This window comes from Leucopleurus acutus, assembly GCF_964270905.1.
Source record: "Leucopleurus acutus genome assembly, chromosome: 20".
Lineage (NCBI taxonomy): Eukaryota > Metazoa > Chordata > Mammalia > Artiodactyla > Delphinidae > Leucopleurus > Leucopleurus acutus.
The window spans coordinates 39,129,576-39,149,818 of NC_139162.1; the positions used below are offsets into that span (position 1 = coordinate 39,129,576).

Sequence of the window (20,243 nt, forward strand, 5' to 3'; positions counted from 1 at the left end):
TTTGAAGCCATCTGGATTTTTCTTTGTTGGGAGGATTTTGATTAGTGATTCATTCTCCTTACTTGTTAATAGGCTTTCTTAGTTTTCTATTTCTTTTTGAGTCAGTTTTGTTAGTTTTTGTTTTTCTAGGAATTTGTCCATTTCACCTAGGTTATACAATTGTTTATAGTACTCTCCTATAATCCTGTTTATTTCTGTAAAATTGGAATTTTGTCCTACTTTTATTTCTAATTTTAGTAATTGGAGTCTTCTCTCTTTTTCTTAGTTAATCTAGGACAGGTTGTCAATCTTATTCATCTTTCCAAAGAACCACCTTTGGTTTCATCGATTTTCTCTGTTGTTTTACTATTCTCTGTTTCTTGCTAGTCTAATCTTTGTTCTTTCTTCTGCTAGCTTTGGGTTTTGTTTGTTTTTCTTTTTCTAGTTCCTGAAAGTATACAGTTAGGTTATTGATGTATTAATTTGCTAGGGCTACCATAACAAAATACCACAGACTGGGTGGCTTAAACAGCAGAAATTTATTTTCTCACAGTTCTGGAGGATGGAAGTCCAGGATCAAGGTGTGAAGGGGTTGGCTAACTCTGAGGCCTCTCTCCTTGGCTTGCAGTTGGAGGCCCTCTTGCTGACTCTTCATGTGATTATCCCTCTGTGCATGTATGCCCCTGGCTTTTCTTTGTGTCTCCAAATTTCCTCTTCTTATAAAGATACCAGCCAGATTGGATTAGGGCCCACGCTAATGGCCTCATTTTAACTTAATCACATTTAAAGCCCTATCTCCAAGCACAGTCACATTCTGAGGTACTGGGTGTTAGGACTTCCACATGGTAATTTCAGGCGGGAGATAATTCAGCCCACAGCACCATCCTTTTACTTTCAACCCTTTTATGTCTTTCAATCTAAAGTGAGTCTCTTGTAGACAGCACATAGAACCAGCTACTTAGAAGACAAATGCACTTACCCTTCTACTGGAGCCGCAGGTGGGTCGCTTCCCACAGGCACAAGAGCTAAGTGGGTTAGGTTTGAACATCTGAATGAGGGGAAATAGGGTGGGCAGCTGCCAATGTCCATTACAGGGGGCGAAAGTGAGAGCAGGGAGACCAGAGAAGCAGCTACTGAAGTAGCTGAGGATACACAGATGGTGTGGTGCTAGAGCAGTCAGAGACTGCCTGTTTCAGAGGTTGGATATGTAGTGAGGAAAAGAGAGCAATTAACATTTACCATTTGCCCAAATTTTCCTCACTTCTTTCTGTGAAGCAAATGTAAAAAGGGCGTATCTGGACTGGGGAGCTGGCCAGAAGGGAAGAGAAATCTAGCAAGCAGGCACACCAGGGTCAGAACTGCAGCTACCTCCCAGCCCATTGCCATTTGCACAACGTTGAAGAACCAGGACCCAACTCACTGTTAGGTATTGGAGCAGAGATGATTGTTAGGGCAAGGCCAATTCCATTCATTAAGCATTAATTGGGTGCCTACTGTGTACAGAGGCTGTAGGAGAGAGAGGTCACAGGAGTTTTGAAATAAGAGGAAAAGTATGGGCAACGTTATCCTTGAAAAGTCTCTTAAATAGCCCATACATAGCAATATGTTAATTAAAGCACAATACCTTTATATAAGGAAAAATTGTGTGTGCAGTAATTAACACACAAACAAAACTTAATCGCATATTTTAATTCATTAAACAGGCACAGGGAAGAGTTGACTTTGCTAAAATTAAATATGCTTATGAACCAGCACTAGTGCACGAATTAAGCTCCTACCGCCAGATGCAGCGCTCAACGACTGGGGGCATTAGGGGGACACAAGGCTAAGACAGGGCTCATCTCCGTGAACTGACCGTCGATCTTCCCCAGAATGAGTTTCCAAAGGGCTACAGGTCAGCTTAGCCTCCAGATAAGACAGCAGCCGCCGCGCCGCTCCTGCGCCACGCGATCACCGGGGGCGTGACGAAGGGCGGAGGCTGCGTGCGCTTCCCAGCGTGCCGCGCTGGGCGGGGCGAGGGGCGGGGCCTACGGGGGAGGTGCGGAGGAGGAGCGGCCGCCACAGGACGCCTGGCTCGGCCCAGTCACCGGATCGGGGCTTCTCGCCTTTAACGGCCGGCCTGTTGCTCCGAGCCCGCGGCGGCGGGGGCGCCGGCGGCGGCGGGCGGCATGAGCGTGTGAGATGTGGCCGCGGGCAGCCCGGACGCGAGCAGCTGCCGCCGCGGTAGCAGAGAAGTGGGGCGCGGCCTCCTCAGCGCGGGGCGCGCAGTGCATGAGGGCGAGCACGCGGGCGCTGGGCAGCCGCCGGCCACGCCGCCTTCATAAACACTTGTTTAGGACTCGTTCGCCCCGCTGAGGCCCCGGCGCCCCGCCATGGAGGCCCCGCCCGACCCCGGGCCCCACGCCTCGGCCTCGGCTTCGGCCGCGGCGCCGCTGCGCGCCCCAGAGGTGGCGCGGCTCCGCGAGGAGCAGGAAAAGGTAACAGGCCGCGCTCCGTCCCGCGCTTCCGCCAGCGGTCTCGGGAGGCGCCCTCGCCCAGGCGCGTCCTCGGCGCCCCGTTCCCCCTCCACGGGCCTGGGGGCTGACCCCCGCTCGTCCCCGCCGACCCCGTCCTGCCCTCGGTGGGCCGCAAGCCCTTTGGTCCCGGCCTAGCTCACCCCGGACCCGGAACGGGGGAGGAGCATAGCCTCCAGGCCTGGAAAGCGTGTTGGGGAAACTTTTGTCACGTGCTTTCGTTGTCTTGTCTGGAGCACTTTGACCTTCGAAGGGAGGGGAGGGTTGGGGAAAAGAGATGCGATAATCTGTTTAACTTGTGTATGAAAGTGAGTTTTTAATCTTAATGCGTACAGCAGTGCGTGGGAATATTCTCAGTGAAGGACATGCTGTGAATGAATAGTTCACCTTATTTTTTTTTTTAGCTTGTTACCTCATCGTTGGTAAAATGTATACTCTTTGTTGCTGTTTATCTGATTGCACTTAAAAGTTTTACTAGGTTTGTAACGCTAACGCTTCATGTGCAGTTTCAGCTTTGGTTTAGTATTTGTCATGATAGAATGCTGTTTTATTACATTTTAACTTCAATTATATAAATGAGTTTTAATCTACCAGTGAAGAGGAAAGAAAGTTTTGTATTTCCTAATGGGATTGTATATGAACAAGTATACCAGTCTAAGAAATACAGTGTTATTGTTTAATCTGAGATTTTTTTCCCTTTGGATTCTGTATCATTTGTTTCTCACTATCTTTGAAATTCTTAGTTTGAAAGGCAACGTTTCATTTACTTAAAATGTGTCATATTGAGAGTATCATGATTATAAAGGTTAGGAAGTTGTTTAAAAACTATAAACACTGGGAATTCCTAACTTTTTCTATTGAGCATTTCTGTATAAAAATGACTACTTACATAGATATACAAACATACCCAGTTTAGCTAGATAAGGAACTTTTTATAGAACTTAAATCCTGGTTTGCTTGGAAATAACCTGTTAGGATGGATTGTGGGAACCTTTCCTACTTTGTTCTGGTTGTTCTAAATTATTTTGTGCGTTGGATTTCCCTTTCTGAGAGCCATTTTTTTTTTCTAATACCATATACAATGGTTGGGTTTTAAACTTGGCTTTCTTCAAGTTGGGGGTTTAAAAATTCAAGTTCGGTGCGTTTAAATTGTAAGACTGTTTTTTTTTTTTCTTTACGAGAAGAATAAAGAAAGAAGAAAAGACAGCCCTTCATGAAACCAATTTGTTCATTTTTGGCGAAAACTATTTACATTTTTTAGTCTTTTAGAAAATGTGAAACAGACCCTCAGAAGATGGTGTTCCCATTGTCTTTCTTTCTGTAGAGGAATTAACTCTCTCCTTCATAGTATGATGTTTGCATACTGCTGACTTGATATGTTTTCTCCTATTTGGCATGTTAAAAAGAGAAATCCTTGGTTTTATTCTGATGTTAGTGTGTCTGAAATACAAAGGATACGGTTTGGGGGTGCTCTGAACAGCTTTCTGGTATGGTATCCAGTTGCATTTGAAAACTGCCTTCTCAGTTACAGTCCTATGGGAACCTGGATGACAGTTTTCAGTAGACATTGAGTATAGTACCAAATTACTTTTCTGTGCTGTGTTAATGTTATTTTGGCACATAAAATAAGCGTGTGTATGTCTGTCATGGGTATGTAAAATCATTCCTAGTTCATGATAAAGTCCCTCAGTAAATGGACTAGACTGTATTTTAACGGATCTGCTTCAGTGGACAGGAGAGACCCTTGAGGCTACAAGATAAACTGGTTAGATAGCTATCCTTTAATTATAGTTCAGTATAGGAAAACTTTATCTAGTAAATAGTAAATAAATAAATAAATAAATCAGTCAGATTTTTGTGAGGGACTTTAGGCTTTAAAACCAACCCAGCAGCTGTAGGAGTACAGTGAACTCTAATAAGTGGAAGTGTTGGGACATTCTTGGAAGGAAAAGGAAAAAAATGTCATAGGAGTTTTATAGTATAGCAGTTAGTATTTCTTTATATAAGTCTAATTAAATGTGTTTTAGGACTTGCCTTTCCCTACCAGGGTTCTGTGAGAGAATTAAATCCTGACGAAAATTATTTGAATGACTATTTTTTCAGTTTTCCCTAGGATGGTAGCTAGCTAGTAGGCTCTAGATGCAGAGGAGAGAAGTGAATTCTTTATATGCAATGGATACCTTAGGTTCAGGGCATTATTTTCTCTGGGAACCTTAAGAATGGCTGCTAGGTAAAGTGGTTTAAATGTTGCTCATCAATATTTTTCTTTTTAGTTCAGATAAGGAGTGTAACACGTTTCATCTTGGTCCCTCTCTCTGTTTTTTTCCTTGTTTATCCTTTGGAGCACTGAATAACAAGGAAAAAAAATTAGTAACCTAAGGAAAAAGACAAAGGAGGGGGGCATGAAAGATCCACAGCTTAAGTAAATGACAAAATCTGTAGTAAATGGACAGGATCAAATATTTGAATATTGTTCTCATTTTTGGCATTAATGCTGACATTTTCAAAAAAAGATTTTTTGGTTAAAACTTCTGTTTATTTCTTTTTTTTTTTAATCTAGCAAAATGACATGTACAGAAAGGTTCCCTGCAGGTTTGTTTATAATAATGAAAAAGCTAAAAATTCAACATAAGGGGGTTGGTGTGAGGAGATTTTGTGCAGTCATTAAAAATTGTAGAACACTATGTGGTGTGGTTAGTCATGATTATATGTATATAAATATTCACACAGTTTATATAGGAAAATGCACCACTAAATGTTTTAAAAGCATACAATTTCACTTTTTATTTTACCTAAAAGTGAGTGAATTGAATGGGATTTTTTTTTTCAAGAAAGGCTATTGATAAAACCTAATTAATTTTAATAAAAGATGGGATGTTGTATCTTTAATTGCTAAATATTTTCTGCTCCTGACAGATTACTCTTGGCTGGTTTGAACACCAGTTAGGCAGGTTTGTTTCTTATTCCAGAGCGGATAGGTACAATTTATTCAGATACCTGTTCCCCAGGTGGTTTCCTTTTCTTTTTTCCCTGGAGATGTTGTTTATTGTTAATTCTCTATCCAAAGATACAGGGACAAGAGGGAACTTGGATCACCTTTTTTTCCCCCTCTTTTCTTTTAACTAAATCTGTTTTTGCCAATAGGAGTAAAGTATTTGGTGGAAAAAATGGAATCTACTTAGAAGCCTCTCTGGACTGATCTGTGCCGTAAAAGTTAAACCTAGGGCTGCAGTGGAGTGTCTTGGGCTGTTCTAGGGAAGTTTCCTCATACTTGTTAAATCTGGATCTGTCTTTGAATTGCATTATTGAAATACTGGTTTCTTGGCTAAGGTGATGTTTCTATCCGAGTTTTATATCTCCAGACACTATTATCTTTAACAGAATTATTGAGATTCTGCTATATAGTATAGTGAAAAAGTGGTATATAGTATTGTTTTCCTAGGTTTATTTGCAGGATCATGGTAACTTTGGAGAATTCATGAGGATAATGTTATTATTTAGTTTATTATAATTATAACTGAGTGGCTCGTGTAATTTGGAATTTTGGAATAACTTATACTTTCTTGATATAGAACCTGGGGAATTAAATGCATTAAGAGTAAATATTTCAAATTTTTATAAAGCAGAACAGCTAATTTAACTTTGGTTTGCATATTTCTTATGATAAACTGCACATAGCTTAGGAAACTGTCAGTCGTGTACTCCATACCACAGGTATTGTTCTTCTTTCCAAGCCCAGAATCCAAGCATATAATTTTTCAGCAGATATTTATTGAGTACCTGCTACCTGCCAGATTGTACCTACTTAATGTCTTCTTCTGCTGAAGATGCAGTAGTGAACAAAATAAAGTCTTTGTTTTCACAGGGATCACATTCTAGTGGTAAAGATGTGGAATAGGCATATTTAAAATGACAGATGGTTTGTGATAGGTAAGGAGCTGTACTAGATCATTGTTGAAGATTTTGGTTTTTATTTTTGTGAGGTGAGAAACCATTGAAATGTGTTTTGAGAATCATACCAATCTTAAATGACAAGAATCCATTTGTCATGAATGAAGGGAGGAATGATGGGATTGCATTGTATAGAATAAATTTTTTTGTGTGCCAGGCATTGTGATAGACATTTATAAATTTGATGTTAGAGTCTTCATTAACTCTCTTTAATTTTTCAGGTGAACAGTTTAGGTTGTTTCTAGTTTTTGCCCCGAACTTTCTTATGGAGTATTTGTGTCTTCAATTTTACTTACAATGCTTGTTTTTCAAAGTGCTTATGCCAGTTTACATTCCTATCAGCAGTGGTGAAAGTTCCAGCTATTCCACGTCCTCATCACCACTTGGTACTGTCTGTCCTTTTCATATTTGTTAGCCATTCTAATAATAACTAATGAATGAGGTTGATAACCTTTTCAAGTATTTATTGGCTATTTGCATTTTTTTTTGTAAAATAAAATGCTTTTTCTAAATTGAGTAGTTATAAGTAGTTTATTGAAGAATGTGTATTTGATCTTTCTAATGTAGTTCTTTTATCATTTTTAAGAAAGGCAGAGTCATAAGAATATTTGCTTACAGCCAAAGATACATTTTGTAGCTAAATGGGTTTTCAGAACTCATAACTTGTGAGTTATATTTTATTTTAAAACAGTTTGTTTTGGTTGTTGTTAGTGATTATTATCATGCCAGTCATGTGCCATGAGAAGAAACAACTTTGGTTTTAGTCTTTTATTAGTAAACATTATAATACAGTATTTCAAGGGGAGAAAATCAATATTCATTGTGTTGGGCCTCTCCAGATTGGAGTATAAGACAAGAATAGTTCCAAAACACTGATGGGGAAAGGGAGAAGAAGGTGCACGGGGTCTAAGCTGTGATCATAACTGTTTGATTTTGTTCTCCTAATGTTGTCAGATTGGGTTTTAAAATCTTTTAGCTTGTATCATTCTTGCCTTCATCTCCAGATTAGTGAGTCTAGATCTTTTTAGTCTGCCCTAAGGCAGTTTTTCTTTCTTTCTTTCTTTTTTTTAAAGTAGCAGCTTTTTATTTTCAAAAATTGTAAAACAACAGAAAAGTTTAAAGAATAGTTTGGGTCATCAGTCGTATTTTGTCTCATTTGCCTTTTCTTTCTCTATCTGTATTTTCTTTTCTTTTTTTCCTTGTAGAACGATTTGAAAGTAAATTGCAGATATTATCATGTCCTAATACTTAAGCACATATCATTTTGGAGCAAGGTCATTCTTCTACATAATCATATCTTTTTTTTTCACCCAAGAAATGAACATTGACACACAATAATATTATTTAGCATATTCAGATTTCCTCAGTTTTTCTAAAAGTGTTCTTTATAACATTTTTCAATCCAAGATCCAATCACAGGCTGCATTTAGCGTCTTACCTCTTTAATTTCCTTTCATCTGAAACAATCCCTCTACATTCTTTTGTCTTTATGAAATTGGTATTTTTGAAGAGTTTACAAGTTTACTTATAGAATGCCCACGATTTAGAGATGTCTGATGAATGTACTCGTGAAGAAACAGAATTAAATAATCATTTTTGGCAAGAATAATACATAGTTGATAATGACTTCCTATTTTATCACAGCAGGAGACATACAGTGTTACTTTATTCTATTATTGGTGTTGTTAGTTACTTGTTTAAGGTAGTACCTGCGATATCTCTTCACCTTAGGTACCTGTTCCCTTGTGTAAGGAATAAGAACTTTAAAAGTACTTACTAAATACTTGAAGACATTGTAAATATCCTGTTCCCCAACAGCCCTTTACCGTGGATGATCCTTGCCTGAATCAATTATTATATTGGTATTTGCAAATTAGTAGTTTCTAACCACCTATGTTTATAGCTGGCATTTTTCTGTAAAGAGGAGCCCTTTCCCCCCTTTTAGTATTAGTGTAGACCCTTTTTATTTGTTTTTTAATTCAGTGTGTTATAATTTTTCATTTTTCCTTTTGATGCTTGAATTGTCCTAAATTTGGCCAGTGGGAGCCCCTTCAAGCTGACTCCTGCATCCTTTTGGCATTTCTCATTATCCTTTGGTCATTACCTTTTTTTTTTTGGCACAAGATGTCCAGGCTTACCTTGTAGCTTTCTTGTCTTAGTTCTGAAATTGACTATTTCTTCAAAGAGCCCTGGTTCTTTTTAATGAGAAATGCTGAGAAACCTAGATCTGGGCCCAAGTTGTGCTCATTGCCACTGGGATATTATTGCATCAAGGCCCTTTCAGTGGACAGTGCTAAGAAATGTATTAACCTTCAGTATACCAGGAAAAATAGTCATCACCATTTACCATCAAGGTCCAAGGGATCTTTTTAATTTTTATTTTTTAAAGTAATTTTTACAAGTAATGTACAGAAGTAAGGATAAGGGATAGTGAAACCCATTTTTATTGGCTATTTTAATAAGAATTTAAACACAGCAGTCTTCTTTGTATTAAGTAAAGTTTGGTGCACAAAGATCATAAGAGATTTAAGAATATTGCCACATGTCTTTTTAGAAAAATGTCCAAGTTCTTGTTGCACACTGTTACATATGAAGTTTTTCTTGTTGAATGACTAAGTGGGTGAGAATACCTTACTTTTTTTTTTTGTTCTTAGAAGTATATTGTTCCTTTATTGATTCTTTTTTTCTCCACCTTCAAGTCAGTCCCCCTTTATTCAACATCTGCTATATTCAAATATATGTAGTTCTCTTCCTGGTTGGCATGGTCTGTTCTAGAACTTAGGGAGGTACAAACATAAACCATTTACATAATTCCTGCTTTCAAAACTCATTTCCAGTGCTTCAGGGTTTTCCTCCCTAATCTCTGTCCTCAAGAAGCCAAAAAACTTGTAGGAGTGGAAAAAAATAGAATTTAGAGATCTTTTTTTCCAGCAATCTTTATTTACTATGATAAAATATGTATAAAATAAAAATTATTTTTTTTTTTTGCGGTACGCGAGCCTCACTGTTGTGGCCTCTCCTGTTGCGGAGCACAGGCTCTGGACGCGCAGGCTCAGTGTCCATGGTTCATGGCCCCAGCCGCTCTGTGGTGTGTGGGATCTTCCTGGACCGGAGCATGAACCCGTGCCCTGCATTGGCAGGCGGACTCTGAACCACTGCGCCACCAGGGAAGCCCCTGTTTTAATCAGTTTTAAGTGTACAGTTCAGTGAGATTAATTACATTCACTGTGATGGAACCATCACTTTTACTTGAAGGTTAGGATGGACTCACAGATGGAGAACTCTTGGCTGTCCTACCATCAGATCTGCCTTGCTCTATGGTTATCAGTTTTCCCCAGATCAAGAGTAGGCAGGTACAAGTAGTGGGCTCACAACGTTTGACCTCAACTGGTTTTTCTAAGTTATTTTGTACATTTTTCAGCAGCAAAACCAAACTGGGTCTTCAGGCTTTATTTCTGTTTCTTGCAAGGGAAGAGCTTTTATACCTTTGGACATGTTTTAGTTTTTCCTCAATGAGAATTTTAACCATCTTTGGTATTATTTCTACAATAATTTGTAAAGCTATTTACTTTTAACTGCTTTTTTTTAAAACTTTTTGGGTCAACTTTTTTATATAGCACTTATTTGTCAAAATATAGGTACATAATACTGGTAAAAATCTTTTTTTGTTTCTAATGAAACAAATTATTGAGACTCTTTTTTAACAGGATGGAGTGAGGGTAACTTGTATCAATTAGCTAAATTAACCAAACTCTTAAGAATATTTAGATTTAAAGACCATAGAAACTACTGGTAGTCAAACTTTTTTTTTTTTAAGGCACAGAGCTTTCTTCATTAAAATAAAACCTTATTCAAAAACCCAATATGTAAAACAGATGAAAGCTAAATTACTCTGCGTTATTGAGGGAGAAGTTGCATGTGTGGAGGGGCTGGGAGGGGGATGAGTATTTCTGTTCCTTGCACCCACTTTCAGTAGCCGCCAGGGAAGTGGTCCAAGGAACTAAACTAAACTTAACCAGTGTTTTAGTCCAACTTCTGATTTCACAGATGGGGAACTGAGACCTAGTGCCCAATTCTCCCCTCCCTTGAGCCCCTGGTAATCTCTAATCTACTTTCTTTCTATGTGAATTTGCCAATTCTAGATACTTCATAGATGTAGAATCATACAGTACTTGTCCTTTCGTGACTGGCTTAATGTTTTCAAGGTTCATCTGTGTTGTGGCATGTATTACAACTTTACTCCTTTTTATGGCTGAATAATATTCCATTGTATGCATATACCACATTTTGTTTATCCATTCAAATGTTGATGAATACATGGATTGTTTCCACTTTTTTACTCTTGGAATAATGTGGCTATGAACGATGGTGTATGAGTTATCTGTTACAGTCCCTGTTTTCAGTTCTTTGGGATATATACCCAGGAGTGGAATTGCTGAGTCATAAGGTAATACTGTGTTTAACTTTTTGAGGAACTGCCAAACTGTTTTCCACAGCAGTTGGCACAGTTTTACATTCCCACCAGCAATGTATGAGGTTTCCAATTTCTCCACGTCCTTGTCAACACTTTTCTTTTTTTTTTTTTGGAATAGAGCTATCCTAATAGGTGTTAATGTCATTGACCTATTGTGATTTTGATTTGCATTTCTCTAATGAAAAAGGATGTTGAGCATCTTTTCATGTGTGTGTTTTTTGTTTGTTTTTGGTTTTGGGGGCTGTGCTGGGTCTTAGTTGCAGTACGTGGGATCTTTGTGGGGCATGTGGGATCTTTAGTTGTGGCATGCATACGGGATCTAGTTCCCTGACCAGGGATTGAACTCTGGACCCTTGCATTGGGAGCACAGAGTCTTACCCACTGGACCACCAGGGAAGTCCCTTTTCATGTGTTTATTGGCCATTTTTGTATTTTCTTTGGAGAAATGTCAATTTAAGTTTGTCTATTTAAGTCCTTTGCTTATTTTTAAATTGGGTCATCTTTTTGTTGTTGAGTTGTAGTTGTTCTTTATTTATTCTAGGTATTTAAACCCTTTTCAGATGTATGATTTACAAATATTTTCTCCCATACTGTATGCTATCTTTTCACTTTAATGATAATGTCCTTTCATGCACAAAAGTTTATAAATTTTTAAAAAAATTTTATTTTATTTTACTTTTTGGCTGCGTTGGGTCTTCATTGCTGTGCGTGGGCTTTCTCTAGTTGTTGTGAGTGGGGGCTACTGTTCGTTGTGGTGCGTGGGCTTCTCATTGCGGTGGCTTCTCTTGTTGTGGAGCACGGGTTCTAGGCGCATGGGCTTCAGTCGTTGTGGCTCACGGGCTCTAGAGTGTAGGCTCAGTAGTTGTGGCGCACGGGCTTAGTTGCTTCGTGGCATGTGGGATCTTCCTGGACCAGGGCTTGAACCTATGTCTCCTGCATTGGCAGGCGGATTCTTAACCACTGCGCCACCAGGGAAGTCCCAAGTTTTAAAATTTTGATGAAGTCCAGTTTATCTATTTTTTCCTTTTTTTTGCTCCTGCTTTTGGTGTCATATGTAGGAACCCATTGCCAAATCCAAGTTCATGAAGATTTACACCTAGGTTTTCTTCTGAGAGTTTTATGGTTTTAGCTCTTATTTTTAGGTCTTTAATCAACTTTGAGTTAATTTTGTTTATTACTCATTGATTGTTGAGTTTTGAGAAAATTCACCTAGGATAATTGTCATCTGAAGACTCATAATCTAAGATTTAATTTATATTAATATTTTCACCATCATCTGTATCTAGTTGTGCTATCCAAAATGGTGGCCACTAACTACGTGTGGCTATTAAGTTTAAAATTCTAATTAAGTAAAATTAAAAAAAGTTAAGTATCTCAGTCATAATAGCCACATTTCAAGTGCTCAATAGCCACATATGGCCATTGGCTATTGCATTGGACAGTGTTGACTTTGAAGATTACTATCATCAAAGAAAGTTCTATTGGACTGTGCTGGTGAAGAGAGCTGCTATCATTTTTATTCATAGTTTAATTTGTTTAACAATTGTGAAGTGTCTTTCTCTGTCACTTTTCTTCTCCTTCCCATTATGGACAGAAAATGAAAATTTCTGAATTGTCAATTGTGTTTGAAAGCTAAAATCAGACTACAAAGATGGTGTCTTCTTCAGTCTTTTACACTTTTTTGAAAGATGATGCAGTACTTTGGTCAATGCAGTAAGAAAACTGAAGAATGATTTTTACTATTGATAGCATATTCCTTCTAGATGATTCCATGATTCCTCAATTACTTGTTATTTAGTTTTATTTAAGCATAGTTTGGGAAAATTGATGAATAATCATGAAATCATTATTAGGGTGATGAAACAAGATGCAGGGATTATATAATCAGTAGGATCCTATAATGTGTCTTAGGCTTATGAAAAGGTTCAATGTACTCATATATAATTGCAAGATAGAATGAGTTTTAGCCTTTTTTTTAAGTAAGTAAATTTTCTCTTTATTCTTTGCATTATCTCAGAGAATAGAAGTCATGAAATATCAATCCTTTGCAAATAGTTAGAACTGTTCAAAAACAAACTAAAAACTAAAATTGGGTTCAGTGGATCCTGATACTTTGCATTCAAATCCATTACCACAAAATTCTTCTTCAACTACCCCCATCTATATTTGAATCTCCCTTTTTCTGTAATGAAACCTTGTTCTCAACAACATCTGTATTTATTCGTTTCCTTTATTCCACAGTATACACAAAATAGTTTTAGAATTACTACATTGATACCACTGCCAACAGCAAACCTATGAGTGAAGTTCATGATTTCATTGCTGTTCAATTTGTTCTTGCAGAATTAACCCCCTTGGGGTATGCAGTTAGGTAATGATCTCAAAAGTTACTTGAATTATTATTTTTTTTCTGTGCAGTTATATTTTGGATTTGATATTTGTATTGAATTTTAGTGTTTGCTTTTTTATCAGTTTGACTTTGGGTCTGTAAAACATTTGCATTGTTTAAAATCACAACTATATCAAAAGGTATAGTGAGGTACTTCATTCCTGTCCCTGCTCCTACCTACCCCTATCAGTAATCTTTACATTAATTTCTAGTTTATCCTTCCTGTATTTCTTGAAAAATAAATACTAAAATATGCTGTCTTATCTCCCCTCCACCTTCTTATACAAAAGGTAGCATATAATATTTTCCCCTCGATTTTCTCATTAAATGATACATCTGGGAGTCTTTGGTTCACAGAGATCTTTCTCATCATATTTTGTGGTTGCATAGTACTCAAGTATATTATCAGGTATTCATCTGGTATCTTATTAATGGGCATTTTGGTGGTTTTCAGTTTTTTGATAGTACTAATAATGTTGCAGTGAATCACTCTGTGCGTATGTTTCTCATTTGTGAAGTGACTTCAGGTGAAGTCCTCAAGGTGGTTTAGTGGTCAGAAGGTAAACTGGTTTAGCTTTATAAGCCATATATAATTACCTTTTTGAAGAATTGGTTCTAACTTTCAATTTAGTCTACAGCATTAAATAAAAAGAGGTAAGAGGACTCGATGTTCAAAAACTAGAGACCAGTGTTTTGAGTTCCTTGAATTGGCTATTTCTTGTCATCTCCACAGCCATTTTCAAGTTACCATGTTTTACTTGGAGGCTGGTCTTGGTGGTTCCACTCTTGCTCCCCTTCTACCTTTTTTCCAGAGTTGTCTTTCTTTTTCTGGCAATGTAAATTGAATTACATAATTTTGTCCCTCTCTCTACTGCTTATAATCCTTTGGTGGCTTCCCATTGTACTTAAGAGTGAAATCCAGGGTCATTAAAATGTGATTTGAGACCCTTGTGTTGTTGGGCTCATCTCTTTCTAGGTTCATTTCAGGGTACTCCCTACTTATTTACTCTACCTTAAGATAACGACATGTTTTGGGGGACAGTACCCTAAATGTGTTTGTTTAAAAAAACTTCTTTCCTCCTTCCTTTCTTTCGTTTGTTCATTTGTTCTAGAAATCCTAATACAGTATAGCAAACAGTAACCCATTTAATGTATGCATTTGGCCATTATTCCTTATCCTTTGATTTCCTGATTTTATGAACCGAGTAATATTAAAGTTATTGAAAATGAGTGCTTTTTCCCAAAGAACAAAAAGACAAAACTGAGTTACGTGTCAGGCACTGTCCTAGATACTGCGATAAACAAGGTTTCTTTTCTGTCCTCAAGGGACTTAAAATTTGTATGGAAACATGTTAACCGAAAACTTAATGCAGTGTGATAATTTCTCTCTTTCTAATTCTTTGCTTTTCAACCTACTGTAAACTAGGTGCTACCTCTGTCTTTTCATTGAAATTACTCTACCTCAAGTTTTTATTGTATTTCACTTGCCAAACTCAGTGGACCATTTCGCAGATCTGGCCTTACTTGGCCTCTGTGCTTTATTTGAAACTTCTATTGTTCCCTGGTAAACTGTTGAAACTCTCTGTACCATGGGAACTTTTGTGACTCTACTTTTTTATGGTTCTATCTTTTTCCATTCCTACTTAGTCTCCTTAGGGTCTTCATCTAATGCTTAAATGTTGGTGATCCCTGTACTTTACATCACTGACAGTCATCTCTTCTCACTCTGCATATCCTCAAATACTCCTATATGTACTCTGTTCTCCCAGACCTGTTGCCTGTTGGGCAGCTTCACTTGGATGGCCCACAAAAGCTCAATCTCATTTACTAAAGTTAATTTATTATCTTTGTCCCTAATGTGTATGCTGTACATACTCCTCCTGATTCTGGGCAACATTATTCAAACAAGAGAGTCTTTTCAGCCTCCGTGATCCATCTTTTAATTTACTAGATCTTGTCAATTGTTTCTTTCTTTCTTTTTTACTTTAATTTTCATTTAATTTTATTTTTTGGTGGCGCTGTGTGGCTTGCAGGATCTTAGTTCCCCAAGCATTGAACCCGGGCTACCACAGTGATAGTGCTGAGTCCTAACCACTGGACCACCAGGGAATTCCCTGTCAATCCTTTCTATGTAATACATACCTTGTATCTAAAGGCACCAATAGCTTGTCTTAATTAGGCTCTTACTCAAAAAATAATATTTCAGATTTTTCAGTTAAATGTTACTATGATTTTTGATATTGTCAGTCTTTAATTGTTAACATTCTGATGTTACCTGATTGTGTTTTTATTTTTACGGTTCTAATCTGTGAACATGTTATATTTCTATTTAGGGTCTTTAAATTTTCTCATCTGTCACTTAGTTGGAGTTTGTCTACTCATTTTACCACGTTTTCCACTTGTCACACATTTTTTTATTCCTTTGTTTCTCCTTTTGTGTTAGTAAAATATTTGTATTCTATTTTAAACTCTCAGCTTTATAGTTGTATGGTTTTTATTTTCCTTTTAGTTATTATCCTAGAGACTACAATATCCCTTTTTTTATTACAGTCTACCTTAAATTAGTAGTAAATTATTCATAAATCTTCTGAAATTTTGCCACTTAGGAAATTAGTCAGATAATCTTTTGATGGCTTAATTTCATGAATTTGTGCTATTGTCATATATTTTACTTCTACAATTTTTTTTTTTTTTTTTTTTTTGCGGTACGCGGGCCTCTCACCGCCGTGGCCTCTCCTGTTGCGGAGCACAGGCTCCGGACGCGCAGGCTCAGCGTCCATGGCTCACGGGCCCAGCCGCTCCGCAGCATGTGGGACCCTCCCGGACTGGGGCATGAACCCGTGTCCCCTGCATCAGCAGGCGGACTCTCAACCACTGTGCCACCAGGGAAGCCCTCCCTGAAAAATTTTTATATATTTCCTCCTCTGTCTGCTTTTGGACTTTTCATCTTTGGTTTTTAGGCATTTGATTATGATGTGTCTAAACTTGGTTTTCCTTGTATTTAGCCTGCTTTGAACATGTAGTTTATTAAATCTGTAATTTGATGACTTGTCAGTTTAGAAAATTCTTATCTAGTCTGCAGATGCTGGTTTTATGTCATTGTCTCCTCTACTTTTGGTACTCCGGATACACATATTAGACATTTTCATTGTTTCATATATCTTACTCTCTTTTCTGTATTTTCTTGCTGCCTCTTGATCTGTATGCCATTTTGGATACCTTCTTCTGACCTGTATTCCTGTTAACTAATTCTGTTCTTATGTATCTAATCTACTGGTAAAATCTTTTTACTAAATGCTTAATCTCAGTTACAGTATTTATTCTAAGAATTTATGTTTTGACATTTCTTTAATGAATTCTAGGCCTGTTTTGACATCTTCAGCCTTCCCTCTGTTTCCATGAATATATTAATCATAAAAGTATGTCTTATAACTGCAGTATGTAAATTAAATGGAGCTCTGTTTCTATTTATTTTTTTCTCTTGATTTCTCATCAGCTGCTCCTGTTGTCATAGACTTCCTTGTAATTTTTGATTGGATGCCAGACATTGTAGTGAAAAATTGTAGACTCTTGATGATGTTACCTTCCTTCAAAGAGAGGTAAATTTTCTTTAAGCAGCCAGAGTACTAGTGGATCAACACAACTCAGTTGAGAGTTGGTTTTGGATTTTGTTAGGGCTGGTCTGTTTCAGTTTTGCTCTTATTCCTAGCATGTAGCCTTTGCTTCTAAGGCATAGCTCTAATTCCATATGGAGTGTGTCTTTTTCATAGATTATGTGGTCATGTATTTGTAGTTTTGTTTCTCTTCTGTTCTGTTGCATTGGATTATTTGCCTGTAGTTGCACCAGTACCACACTTTCTTACTAGGACTTGATATAGTAAAATTTCTCTAGCTTTGTTGTTCTTGAAGATTACTTTTACTTGACCTTCTGCTTTTTCATGAATATTTTAAAAATCAGCTCTGCAGTACTCACAAAATAACCTTCTAGGGTTTTGTTTGTAGTGCATTGAATCTAAAGATCAGTTTGGGGAGCATTGACATGTTTACACCAATCCATGAACATGGTATATCTTTTTATTTAGTTCCTCTGTAACGTCCTTCAGTAGTTTAAGTATATAAATCTTGCATGTCTTTTACATTCATTTCTAGGTATTTGTTATTTTTCATTGCATTTTGTAATTTGCTGTTCATCTTTTGCTAGTTTATAGACATAATTTGCTAGTATATAGACATATACTTGATTTTTGTATACTGACTGTTAAATTTACTTGAATTCCATAATTGTTTATCTGTATATTTTGATAGTATGTTTATAGGTATAATCAGACACGTTGTCTGAATAATAGCAGTTGTCTTCTTTCCAGGTTGTTAGGCTTTAGTTTTATTTATTTGCCTTATTGAATGAAATAGGACCTTTAGTATAGTGTTGAATAAAAGTAGTGATAGTAGGCTTCCTTATCTAGTTCTGCGTATGAGGGGAACAGCTTTAAATATTTCACTGTTACAAATGATGTTTGCTGTAGACTTTTGGTAGATACTCTGAAAATAAGAAATGTTCTCCTATTCCTAGTCTGCTAGTTTTAACATGAATGGATATTGAATTTTATCAAATGCTTTTTCTCTGTTTTTTAAGATGGTAATGAGGTGAATTACTTTGATTTTTAAAAATACTGAAACACTATTACATTATTGGAGAAAGCTCCCTTGCTTATGTTGGTGTTTATCTTTTTATATATTGCCAGATTAAATTCATATTGTTTTGTTAAGGTATTTTGTTTCTGTGTCTATGAAAGATATTGGTCTGTAATTTTCTTTACTTGTAATGTCCACGTTAGGTTTTGGTTCCAGGGTCATGCTGACCTCATAAAACAACTATCATTTTTGTGTATTTTATAAAAAACTTTGTATGTTATTGGTATTGATTCTAACTTAAATATTTGGAATAATTTTCCAGTGAGGCTGTCTAGGCCTTGTATTTTCCTTGTATGGATTTTTTTTGTTTGTTTTTTTGGTTTTTTGCGGTATGTGGGCCTCTCCCAGTTGTGGCCTCTCCCGTTGCGGAACACAGGCTCTGGACGCGCAGGCTCAGCGGCCATGGCTCACGGGCCCAGCCGCTCCGCAGCATGTGGGATCTTCCCGGACCGGGGCATGAACCCGTGTCCCCTGCATCGGCAGGTGGACTCTCAACCACTGTGCCACCAGGGAGGCCCCTTTGTATGGATATTTTAAAAGTTGGAAATATCTGTAGTTTTGGTAGTGATATCTTTTTTTAAAATTCCTGTTATTTGCAATTTGTATGTGTCTTTTCTTCTTGATTTATCTTCTTAGGGGTTTATCAGTCTTAATCAGTCTTTTTAACAGACCAGTTTTAGACTATTGATTTTCCTTTTGTAATTTGCTTTCTTACGTAAGTTGCTTTCTGCTTTTATGTTTTTCTTCCTTTTAATAATTTCCCACTGGCTGTAATTTTTTCTAGCTTTTTCAGATAAAAGCTCCTAGAGATGCAAAAGTCATTGATTTTTACTATTCTCTCTTTAGAATATATATTCTTTGAGTTTTAAAATTTTCTCTGATAATTACCTTAGGTACCACACACATTATGTTATTTTCATTATTAGTTAAAATATTTTCTAGTTTTTATTGAGATCTGTTTATTGACTCAGGAGTTTCTTAGAAACATGTTCCTTAATTTCCAAACACTGAGTAGGTAGGTATTTAGAATCTCTACTATGGTTGTAGATTTATCTTTTTCTCTATTTTTTCAACCTTTGCTTATGCATTTGAAATTATGCTATTTGGTGCATGCAAATTTAGGACTCTAATAAATTCCTGGTCAGTGGGCATTTTTATCAGTCTGAAATATTTTTATCTTTAGTGATATTTCTTGCCTTAAGGTATCCTTTGTTGAATATTCGTATGGCTACATCAGCGTATTTTGCTTTGGCTTGTTTCCATGATATATCTTCTCATCTTTTCAATTTCTTTGTGTACAAAGTGTGTTTCTTATAACATCATATAGTTGTGGTTTTAAACACAACTGGACATCTTTTCCAGTCTGGATATCTTTGGATATTCAGTCAGTTTCTGTATAATAGAATTACTGATATATTTAGTTTCATTTTTATCACCTTTCTACTTGACTTTTTATTTTAAAAATTGTAGTAGAATATGCTTAACAAAATTTGTCATTTAAATCATTTTAAGTATACATTTCAGTGGCATCGTGGTGCACATTGTGGTGCAGCCATCACCACTATCCAGCTCCAGAACTTGCAAAACTGACACTATCTATTAAACAATAACTCCCCATTATCCCTTCCCCTGTCCCCTGGTAACTACCATTATCTGTCTCTATGAATTTGATTACTTGAGTATCTCATATAAGTGGAATCATACAGTGTTTGTCCATTTGTACTGGCTTATTTCACTTAACATAATGTCTTCAAGGTTGATCCATATTACAGCATATATCAGAATTTCTTTTAAAGGCTGAATAATATTCCATTGTATGTGTATTGCACATTTTGTTATTCATTCATCCATCAGTGGACATGGGTTGGTTTCATTTTTTGGGTACTGTGAATAATGCTGCTGTGAACATGAGCGTACGAATATCTGTTTGAGTCCTTGCTTTCAATTCCCTTGGGTATATACCCAGAAGTGGAATTGCTGGATTATATGGTAATTCTGTGTTTCATTTTTGAGGAACCACCATACTATTTTCCACAGTGGCTGCTCCATTTTACATTCCCACCAACAGTGCACAAGAGTTCTAGGGTTCCAGTTTTTCCACATCCTTGCCAACATATCTTATTTTCTTTCTTTTTTTAATAGCTATCCTGATGGGTGTGAAGTGGTTTCTCATTGTCTATTTGACCCACTTTTATGTTCTTTTTTCTCTCTGCTTTTTTGGGCACGTTCCTTTGATTTAATCAGA

The 20,243-nt window shown here is 37.0% G+C and overlaps 1 protein-coding gene across 1 annotated transcript in view; it reads left to right on the forward strand.

Annotated features, from left to right (window-relative positions):
* Nucleotides 1–2,016: 2,016 nt before the first annotated feature.
* The window catches only part of URI1 (URI1 prefoldin like chaperone), a 67,527-nt gene continuing 49,300 nt past the window's right edge, over nucleotides 2,017–20,243 (forward strand). The window contains exon 1 of the mRNA XM_082862072.1: nucleotides 2,017–2,456. Coding sequence (XP_082718198.1) covers nucleotides 2,352–2,456 — 105 coding nt within the window. The 5' untranslated portion in view covers nucleotides 2,017–2,351. The remainder of the gene's footprint in view (nucleotides 2,457–20,243) is intronic.